General features: G+C 35.3%; 1 protein-coding gene across 3 annotated transcripts in view; it reads right to left on the bottom strand.

The window, feature by feature from the left end:
* Nucleotides 1–8723, bottom strand: part of LOC105108578 (uncharacterized) — an 11399-nt gene extending 2676 nt beyond the window's left edge. The window contains exons 1-15 of one of the 3 annotated variants that reach the window (XR_839084.1): nt 7870–8723; nt 6957–7388; nt 6414–6496; nt 5357–5692; nt 5169–5258; nt 4928–5092; nt 4605–4827; nt 4378–4478; nt 3994–4080; nt 3733–3885; nt 3479–3634; nt 2422–2637; nt 1681–2352; nt 1032–1586; nt 7–346 (exon numbers count right to left, since the gene is read on the bottom strand). Coding sequence is in view for 2 of the 3 variants with exons in the window: in XM_011002926.1 (XP_011001228.1) it covers nt 7–346; nt 1032–1586; nt 1681–2352; nt 2422–2637; nt 3479–3634; nt 3733–3885; nt 3994–4080; nt 4378–4478; nt 4605–4827; nt 4928–5092; nt 5169–5258; nt 5357–5692; nt 6414–6496; nt 6957–7388; nt 7870–8008 (3748 nt within the window). In the remaining variant the exon portion in view is untranslated. The remainder of the gene's footprint in view (nt 1–6; nt 347–1031; nt 1587–1680; nt 2353–2421; nt 2638–3478; nt 3635–3732; nt 3886–3993; nt 4081–4377; nt 4479–4604; nt 4828–4927; nt 5093–5168; nt 5259–5356; nt 5693–6413; nt 6497–6956; nt 7389–7869) is intronic. The other 2 variants (XM_011002926.1, XM_011002927.1) reach the window with 2 other exon arrangements.
* Nucleotides 8724–11338: the final 2615 nt, after the last annotated feature.

Raw genomic sequence — 11338 nt, 5'->3', positions numbered from 1 at the left:
ACTCTTTCCATATCCATTTCTGAAAATCCTGGTACCTTTTCAGAGCACCCTTCCTCTCTGCTGAATTTCTGCCAAGCTCAATACTAAACAAAGAAAAAGCATCCGAAGTATCTGAGCTGGAAGCACAAACCATACTGCTAGGGCTGTCGTCTGCTGGGCCATCAGCAGTGTCTGTTTCAGCTGTTTCTTTTTCATCTGTGGTTCCACTTTGGCACACAATGTTTGCAGATCCCAAGTTCCTTTGAACATTTTCTTTGAAAGATGATTCAATCTTTTGCAACATTATACACAAATGAGATTCCCTAACCCCACGTGTATCCAAAGATGATAAAAATGTATCAAAAGCCTGAACAGAAATAGAGTTGAATATGGTATCAGTGAATGCTGCAAGGCATCAACCAAAGAACAAAAACTCATCATATGATCCAAGGAGATTCACATCCTCATGTCATCAATCATGAGAGATAATGAGAGACTACCATCCATCAGTAAAGAGATTATTTCCAACTCTAGCAAGTGGAAGAGGAGAAGTCCTAAAAGAGAAATTTTCTTGTTTTTTAATGCTAGGACAACCTCTAAGGAAAAATCCAGCAGGAAGGTAGAAGATGAAAAGAGAAAGCAAGTGCTTCCACTAGAAGAGATATCATATATTCTTGTTCTTAGATTACAATTGAACTATATGTTTCCCCAAGAAAGAAGGAAAAGCACAAATTCTCTCCAAGATTCTCTAAAAATTGCATGTCAAAGCTACATGAAACCAAAGGACAACATCATCATATCCCCCTCCCCCTCTTCTGCCCAATAGGTCGCATCAATACAATTACAATTATTCAGATTATGTCTGCGACTAATATATCCATGGTCATTGGGGGATAACTGGCGATATTCATCTTAAGAATCCCATTTTAACTCTGGCTTTAAGAGTCTAAGCAAAAATTTAAAATAAAAATTTATCACAAATTCTTAAGAGATTATTATGGTAGAGCTTGCAATCAAAATATAAATGCATAAATCACAAAGAGATAAATTACCTCTTCCGAATCAATAACCCTCCAATTTCCATCATGTAATTCTACAAAGATCCTACCAGAACAAGGATCATTTCTAGAAGCAGATGCCACAAACTGCCAGTACCTATTACGTCTGCGATCTTGGCCAAGGGGCAAGGACCTGTAAATATGCATCTCTTCTGCTAGGTGGGCAATATAAGCTTTCAATTGTGAACGGGACCTTTTTGAAGCATATCCATGCTGCTGAGCTGAAATGTTATCTGGATTCATGGAAAGATCTTGAATAACCAAAGCTTTCTCAGAAAGAGCACAGCTTACATGATTCTCTGCATCTTCTGGCAATGGTTTCTGATCCTCAACATTATTTGGAGATGCTTCCTTATTTTTGCCATCAACAAGAACCAAGGGGCTTTGGCTGCCCTCCACAGCAGAACTCGTGACTTGTGTTTCAACTTTTATCCCAGTAAAAGATGGAAAATCTAATTTACTGATGAACTCTTCTTTCAACCGACTTCTATCTGATTGTGCCTCAGCCCACATTTGCTTTTTAAGAACATTTGCAGCTTCCAAACGATCCTGTAAAACTTTATATTAATTACAACGGAAAAACTAGCAGCTTCCTGGCATGAAAGTGATTTAACATTTGACAAAACAGAATTAGAACATTTACCTCAAGAACAGCACGGATGGAATTCCCTTCGTTCGAAATACCAACTAAAACAACAAGGGCACGAAGACGTTCTTCGACACTGAGATGAGAATATTCCCCTTCAGTGAGTCCCTGAATCCATGATTCACCTGAGTTTTTTTCATCAATTTCAATATTTTCTTCATCTGCTTTATTAGGCCCCTCATCTTTATGAGTTACACTGTGCTCAATGATACTAGGAGCCACTGCATCCTTTGGGCCATTCAAAGAGAAAGATGAAAGACCTTTCTCACACTTGTTTTGTACAGTTAATGAAGCGTCATTACTGTCTTTACCACTTCCACTCCCAGATAAAGCATTTACTTTGCTAGAATGGACAGCGCTTTTGTTAGAACTCATTGGAGTAGCTAAATCATCAACTTCAGGATCCTCGTCAACATCTCCTTCAGAGTCCTCATCTCTTTCAACATCATCAGCATCTTCTCCACCTAAAAATCCATTTTCAAATATTCTAATTTTCTTTCTGGCTTCTGCAAGTATTGCCTCAGCATCAGCAGGATCCTTTCTGAAAGCTGCCCGTACACAATATGTTGAAGGAGCAATTCTTTCAAAAAGCTTTTGATCCCTTGTCAAAGCTACAGAAATAGATGCCTCTGGCGTCTTGCTTGTTGTCAGGTCTCGAAGTCCAGATTTCTGTAAGCAAAGGGGACAAATAAGGACAATGACAGTGAGGAAAAATTAATTTTAACAAACAAAACTCACTTGAATCCTGTCTGCAAGTTCTAGCACTGTTAATCCTTTGCTACCTTCAAGAGAAAGAACATGAAAAGCTGCAAACTTAACAGTTCCAGGTGTCAACCGATGCCTGGATCTTCTAGGAAGCAACAAACCCTTTTCTCGCATTAATGCAAATGCATTTTCAGCTGCTGATCCGCTGCGTATAATAGAAACAATATCTTCACAATCTTTCACCTGCAACTAACAATACAATCATCTGTGAGTACATGAAAGGACAAAGCATAAAAATAATAACCAGTCCACAAACATCTTATTATACACATTTGCATGAGCTAATACCAGGCACTTCAAAAATGTGGTGGAAGTTATCATCCAGATCGAACATAAATTAATATCAAAGCATGTAACTTAACAAGTGCTGCAGCATAATTAAGCTAAAACCCACCTATAGTATGCCATAAAAACTAAAAAAGGTCATTAATAAGTATCCTATCTTAGGAGGGAAAACTGAAAACAATCCTACCATTCAGCATTTTTTGCATAGATGCCTGCTCTCAAGACCCAAACAAGAAACTTTATTGTTGCAAGCCTAGGACTTCCACAAGCACACCAAGGATGACTCGTGCCATATATTTGATGAGTTAGTTATAAAGGCACAACAAAATCCTGAAGAATCATAATGCCAAATAGTCCTAAATAATCAATTCACTATGAAAAAAGGCAGATATATCACAATTAACAAATTCCCAGAAAATAACCATATTCTAAAGCTACTGAACTACAAGTGAAGTTTCAACTGTCCATTTTCTTGACTGTATTATTCCTCCTCTCTTCAGCTGTACATCGTTCTCTTACCAGCTCCAATGAAAGCTTTAATCTTTGATTAAGTGTGCTACCTCACTATTTTTCTTGTTTCTCCCCATCTTCCAAGTCTCAATATTGTTACTGCTCTGAACATCTGTTGGTGTATAGGAATTCAGCTCTCTCTAAACCAGTTTTAATTGGCATATATATTGCACATTAAAGGACCTAATGCAGGAAGAAAATAGAAGAAAATGAAGAAATCAAGACAAGGACAAACCTCGTCAATATCACCCAAACCTGCCCATGTTGCACACTTTTTCTTCAACCGTGGCCCAAACCCTGCAGACAATGCCAATTGCCGGAGTATTTCGGGCCATGTTAATGAATTTAAGTGTTGCTGCCAGTTGCGTATATCAAAGCCCCATGTATGTGCCTAATAGATTTAAGTAAAAATATAAAATGGTTCAGCATCAATTGAAAGGGTATCACTCCAATGAATATCAGTAAGCACTTCCATGGAGTAGATCTTACCCCTTGAACAATTTGTGGATGTCCGCCTTCAGGATTGGCTGTATAATATTGATTTATCCCTAATCCACTAGATGGTGTCCTAGCAACATCTTCAATGTCTTTAATTATTAATTTCAGAAGAGCAACATGTAATTCACCAAGCAATCTTGAATCCTAAAATCAAAATGCCATAAAAATCAACTACGAGCAAAAGGATGATGCATAAAATGGAGTTAGAGAGAAAACAAAATTGACCATGATGAAACTCCATTAGAAACTCACATAGTCATGGAAAGCTTGAACAAACTCATCAAGTGTAAATGGCCATAGCCCAAGGACATCAGCAAAAGCAATAAAAAACTTCCAGACCTGAAGATGACAGAAATTTAGGGGGGCTCAAAATACAGACAAGAAATTATTAACGTTATCAAAAAATTCTCTGATGCAACATAACAAGCATAGACAAAGAGTGAAGAAGAAAGCATAACTTTCATGAGTTAAAAAGAAATGGCACAAATGAGCACCAAAAAATAAGCCTTCTAGGAGTTATCAGAATTTTGTTAGTGGAACTAGAATATAGGCTAGTGAATCACATGCTAATCAGAAAATCCTGGATTGATAATAAATAACAGAGCCCAAGGAAATAAAAGCGAGTTTAGGACATACCATCAGAAGATTCCCGATATTTTCTTCAGCATCTAACCAAGGTTGAAATCCAAATGATTTTTTTAGTTGCACGGCCTCAGATGGGAATGTGATCAACAAGTCTGGAACACAGAACATTGCTTTTGTAACTACTAAAATGTTAAAAACAAACTTCTAACCCTCCTATTTCAACAGAAAAAAATCAAATTATTCTTTTAAATTGTGGTCTAGTCATCAGATATGATTACCTCTAAATGAATCAAGATTTTGCAAAGTATCATAGTTGAGGTTAACTATTGAGGCTAAGCCTTTGCTTGCAGCAATCAATTCCATGAGTTCTAGCTGTTCATCCTCAATAAGATCCAAAGAGTCTTTAGCAATCTTGCGTGCAGTAGCTTTCTCCATGGCAGCTTTGCGTTTCACTGCCTCTTTCTCTCTACGAAGCTCTTCTTTTTGCCTCATTTTCTCAGCCTTGAAAATAAACAAGGAAACCAAAGAGATAGTTGGAATACAGATATCTAAACATAAAAAAAACTGGCTAAAAGCTCACAATAGGGGACTCGAAACTCACTCTTAAATACTCTTTCTGCATAAACTTTTCTCTTCGCTCAAGTTCACGTTTTTGCTCCCGAAGTGATCTCTCCTCCTCTCTTTGCTTTTCACGAATTAATCTCTCTTCTTCTTTTCGTCTCTCACGGTCAAGCCTTTCCATCTCTTTCTTCATCCGTTCTTCATTCTGAGATTGCAAGTTCAAAAATCAGAATCAGATGAAAAAAATACATGTTGGCATCCAATGCATGTTAACATAGTACCTTCCGCCTTAAAATATCTTGTTTCTCAAGCTCTTTGCGTATCCGAATCTCATAAGCTTCAACTTCTCTTGCAGTTCTAGGTTCATCAATCTATAAAAGGCAACCACATATATCATTACCAATCCTTGATTAAATGACACATGCACAGAGAGAGGGAGAGAGCAAAGTTTTTGATGACTTCATAATACCTTGTGTTTCCTTTCCAACTGCAGCTCAGTGTCATTGTGGAAGGTTTGTGCATCAGAAAAGACATTTGGATTTTCTAGTCCTATAATAGGATGACTAATAGATTGAGCACTTGTTCTATTTTTTGTAAAGGTGTCTTGTTGCAAGAGATAGTCACCATCCCTTTGAGGTGATGAAAACACATGCCCCCTCTTCTCTTGTTGAGACAAAAGCCGAGCACGTGGTATTTGGCCTACACCAAATGGTGAAGCTCTTCCCCTCAAAGTGTCAACTGGCGAATCATGATAAGGAGATTGGATATGCGGACCATATGTATCAGATCGAATACTGGCCGGATCCTGGAGAAAGTGATACTTATTAGGAGCCTTCGCAGAGGTATAAGATTGAATTGCTACTTGGGAGTTCAACCAATATGAACTATGTGAAATACATAATCCACGCTATAGAAATCCAACATTTACTAAGGAAGGCACACATCATATCAATCTATGGTACTAATATCATGAAAATATTGGTTATTTATGGAATCCAATGCAGAAGTGGAGAAATCCCCAAACAATGGAGAGAACAAGCTATAAGAACTTGATAGATATGCAACAAGGTCAATTCCATTAGCTTGACAATAATTAAAAGCAGACCACCACTGCCTTCAGGCTGTCATCTATTATCGTTTTGTGCTTTTCAAGAAGGATGCTTTCTTCTTTGTTAGTTGTCAATTGTTAATTGCAGGTTGCTATTATCTTGCAATGGATTTAGATATAATAGCAGTCCTAGCAATAAGAGAACACAGAACCTTATCTGACCTAAGAGATGTAATATAGGCTAACCAAAGTAAAAAAAATAAAGAAAAGACCAAGATACCAAGAAATTGGAGCAGGGGGAAAAATAAAAAATCCCTAGTTTAATGACCAATAACTTTTGGATGCTGACAGCACACCATCGCATCACAAACCATGTTGCAGTTCTATAGCAGCAAGGAAATACAAAAAAATCTCAACCAACATTGTACATGTAACGTGCACAACAAAAATAAAAGATATGATGAATTTGAGAAACTACCTTGCTTGATTGAGCATCACGGCGCTCATATACTTTGTCCTCATAAGAATACCCCATTCGCTTCGGTTGTTCAGTAATTGCAGCTGCATAAGAGTACATAAATATATTTAGGAAATGTGATCCCAACATCAAAAGAACAAAAAGTTCACAGGTCAATGTTTAACGAAACATAGAGAAAAGTTTTGTTTCTTAACGAAAAATATCAGTGATCAAACAATTAGAGCCAGAAACGCTATCCTAGTTCGTAAAGTTTCATTTCAAATATCCTAACAAGCACAATTTTTAGTTGTAATTAGAGTACAAGTGAAGTTCAGCTGTTCATTTCAAATAACAAACAAGCAAATGTAAAAACAGCAAAAATTAGCACAAAAATGCATGGAATAAAAGAGCATCCATGACGACAAAGCTTTTTTTTTCTTTTTTTTGCTCAAAACTGAACTCTGATCACACAATGCCTACGTTCATCCCACCTCATTTCAAAAACAGCTGTTACTACAGTATCAAGCAATCAAAAGTACAGCAGTTTTAAAATCAGTTAAGCACCTATGGGTTCCCCAAACGCATCAGGTGGCAAAGGATCAAACTCCATTCCGAGAATTGGTCCATCCTCCCTCAATGGCTCTCCAAGTTGTGCCTCCACACAAGCAATAGCTCTAAGCTCCATAACCGATCGGGGTGATGACTCGTAGTGTCTTCTCATCTTATGGCCATCATTCAAAACCACCTTTCTGGACTCAGAAAGTGGACTAGAACCTGAAACGGACCCGGAACCATAATCACTCCCACTGTCAGCCCTCACTATCCTCGTATCCTCCAAAGGAGACTCGGACAATGGAGCTGCTTTCCGGTGCTTTACCAGATTCTCCTTTCTGTCTTTCAATCTCCTGTGGCAAAACCACATCTGCAACTGCCTATCAGATAGTCCTAATATCTCCGACATCTCTGCCCGCGTCTCATCGGACGGATATGCGTCCGCTGATCAAATGAACAATGAAACACCAAAAATAAGCCAAATAATACAGCAAGGGAAAAAGAAACTTAACTACATAACACAAAAAGCACATACTTATGCACATACATAATAATAATAATAATAATAATAAAGGAATCAAAATCATCCGAAACCCATAAAATTAACAAAACAAGCGAAGAGACAAAAACTACACTTGGAAAAATTAAAAAAATCCGAAGAAATAACTAAGCTAACACCAAAAAAAGTTAGTTAGCTATAAGAACAAAATCACCAAAAAGTCACAAAATCTCAATAACACAACAATTAAGCCTCTACATTCAATAGCTCACCAATTAACACGAATTCATGAATGAACGGAATCATAAGCAAAAAAAATCGAGAAAATTGAAATCAGAAGAAATCAACAAGCACAAAGCAAGCAGGAAGATTGAAAACAAAAACAAATAAAACATAGAGAGAGAGAGAGAGAGGAAGTGCACGGACTGGCATAAGCGTTTTCGAGGGTCTGGAGTTGGAAAGGAGTCTTCATCTGTCGTTTAGGCTTGCTTTGACCTTCATTAGAATTCATAGCATTGCTCTTCGATTTGCTGTGATTTTCTCCTTCCGAATTCGCCTCCTCCATCCCAAATCGAGATCGAAAAAATTAGGGTTTACAAAAGAGAGAGAGAGAGAGAGAACTGATCGGTTTTACTTTTTTCCCCTCTCTCTCGTCTCGTGAGAGTCAAGGCCGCGAGGATAAATTATTATCATTCCTGCCTGCCTTTTATTATCTTTGTAAGAATTAAAATAAAAATGATAAACGCCGTCTGAGAAGAAAATAAAAGAATTGAGCGAGCGAACGAACGAATAATATTAATAAGAGAAAACAAAAACAAAAACAAAAAGAAAACAGGAAAAGGGGGAAAGGAGAAAGGAATCAACAACGAGAGAACAACAAAAACAAAATAGTCCTTCTTGACTCTAACTCGGATTTCCATTATCTAATAATAATAACAATAACAATAATAATAATAATTGGATATTTTTTTTAGTGATGTGGTCAGGATTGGATTTTGATTTTTTGTAACACGAACACACTCTTCTGTTTTGAGCAAAATTTACTCATTCATTACGTTTCCTTTTTGTCTTGAAGTTGTTTTACACATGCTGGTCAGGTGGCAGCACTTTTCTTTTTTTATCTGTTTTGGCCTCGGGGTTCTTTCCTTTATTCTTATTCTTCACAACAAGAAAAAAAAAACGTTTCTTTGTTTGGAGGGATGGCATCATGGGACCTCAGCCATGGCTGAGTTCTTGCTTGCTCGCCGAATAGAGTTCTTTGGTTTGCAGCCGAGCCTATGGGATCCTTCGGTGAGTCAATCATATTCAGATTCTTAGTTTGTGCTTATGGTGGGCCCCTTTCCTTGGGCTGGACTCATTGGAATTGGATCTCATGGGCCTAGATCTCACTTTTATTGTTCGTACAGAATTAAAACTAACTATCTTCCCTGCAGGTCAATTTATAATGTCCGAGATGCAACTGTTTTGTTATTAATGTTTTTTTATTATTATTATTATTAATATCAATCCCTACAAAGTTTGATGAACTTTTGTAATTAAGGATCGAGAAAAATGATATTTATCTTTAATAAAGAAAAAGAGTGATTAATATTAATAAAAAACCGCAAAGAAAGCCGATCTTACTTGTAAGGAGCAAAACATAGTTGTAAATATAAATATTTGACCTTGGGGTATTTTTGAAAATCTATTTAATTGTATAAAACTTAAAATAGATATAAGAAATGCAATGATTAAGATTTCGGAGGAAATAAGAATTTTAGCCAAAATTTGAGATTTGTTATCCTGCTGTCCAAGTAGATGTCGCCAGAGAAAAATATCTAAGAACATGACCCCACTTTTTCATCGATAGGATTCCAAATCCCAATAAGAATAAGCTGCCGCTATGAAAATCTTACCGTCTTCCCAGATGAATCCCTTACATGGAATACACGCGTTAAGCAAAAGACCAATATATCCTTTTGGTTTCGGCAAACGGGGTTTTATAAAAATTTAATTTTTTTATATTTTTAAATTATTTTTAAGTATTAATATTAAAAGTTATTTAAAAAAATAAAATATAAATTATTTTAATATAAATAAAAAATACTATTAAAAATAACAAACAACCTCTTTAATTACTATTAAAAATAAAAAAACATCCTCTTTCATGGATTTGAGAACTTCAAGATACTTGTCAAGATATTTTTGCCATGCTTACTCTTAAGGCAGAGCTTGCAATAAGTCGCTCTCATTTAAAATTCATGTCGCCACGTGGCATTCTCAGAGCGGCAAAGGCATTGACCTCCCAGCAGGGGCAGAGAAGACTAAGGTGGGCCAGGTAAAAAAATAAATCTTAAAAAAAATATAATATTTCATCTTATAATTATAAATATAGCATTTTTATTTATTTTTTCTTGAATCCAGATATATAAATATTTCCTCTGTATTATTTTTTATTAGCTTCATATTTTTCATTGAACTTCTTAGTCTTTAGCATCCTATTAATTTCTCTTTTTACTCGATGAATACATTTTTAGGATTTTTTATTCTGGATAAAAGAACCCATTTTATATATCCCATTTTATATGTATTTGATTCATAGAAAAACATTAAAAATTTTAATTTTAAAATATAAAATTAAAAAAAAATAAGTTTGGGAATATGGTTGTAATTGTTTTTTAAAGTGTTTTTTGTGCTGAAATATATCAAAATGATGTTTTTATTTATTTTTTTAAAATTATTTTTGAAATCAACGTATCTAAATGATTCAAAACATACCAAAAAAATTAATGCTCTTTATTCTTTAGCCCCCATCTTATGGTAGCAAATAAATCCCCAATCAACCATGAGAAATGTAGCCTAATTGGTCAGGCTCTAGGTTTGCTATCTAAAAATCACTAGTTCGAATCCCACAAATCTTAAGACCACTAAAGATTTATATAGTCCTTAACTTCAGGACCCGTATGATTAGTCGAAGTATATATGAGCTGATCTAGATATCTATATTAATAAAAATAAATAAATAAATACTCAAATGAATTTCATGATATTTCATACACTTACTATATCTTTTGCCACCTCCTTAACTTTCATTAACATGGAGTATGGTTTCTTAGCTTATCCTTTGTACAAAAATTTCCATAATTAGTAAAGTAATAAAAAAACAACTAAAGTGTTTATTTAATAATGAATATTAAAAAACAATTTATGTTTATTTGGTCTTAGCCCAGGATAAAAAAATTCCTAGCTCCGCCCTTGAAAATAGATATAAGAAATGCAATGATTAAGATTTCGGAGGAAATAAGAATTTTAGCCAAAATTTGAGATTTGTTATCCTGCTGTCCAAGTAGATGTCGCCAGAGAAAAATATCTAAGAACATGACCCCACTTTTTCATCGATAGGATTCCAAATCCCAATAAGAATAAGCTGCCGCTATGAAAATCTTACCGTCTTCCCAGATGAATCCCTTACATGAAATACACGCGTTACGCAAAAGACCAATATATCCTTTTGGTTTCGGCAAACGGGGTTTTATAAAAATTTAATTTTTTTATATTTTTAAATTATTTTTAAGTATTAATATTAAAAGTTATTTAAAAAAAATAAAATAAAAATTATTTTAATATAAATAAAAAATACTATTAAAAATAACAAACATCCTCTTTCATTACTATTAAAAATAAGAAACATCCTCTTTCATGGATTTGAGAACTTCAAGATACTTGTCAAGATATTTTTGCCATGCTTACTCTTAAGGCAGAGCTTGCAATAAGTCGCTCTCATTTAAAATTCATGTCGCCACGTGGCATTCTCAGAGCGGCAAAGGCATTGACCTCCCAGCAGGGGCAGAGAAGACTAAGGTGGGCCAGGTAAAAAAATAAATCTTAAAAAAAATATAATATTTCATCTTATAAT

This window comes from Populus euphratica, unplaced genomic scaffold, assembly GCF_000495115.2.
Source record: "Populus euphratica unplaced genomic scaffold, PopEup_1.0 scaffold293.1, whole genome shotgun sequence".
NCBI classification, from domain to species: domain Eukaryota; kingdom Viridiplantae; phylum Streptophyta; class Magnoliopsida; order Malpighiales; family Salicaceae; genus Populus; species Populus euphratica.
Note: the sequence above shows the minus strand (reverse complement) of the source record. Positions and strands in the feature narration are given on the sequence as shown.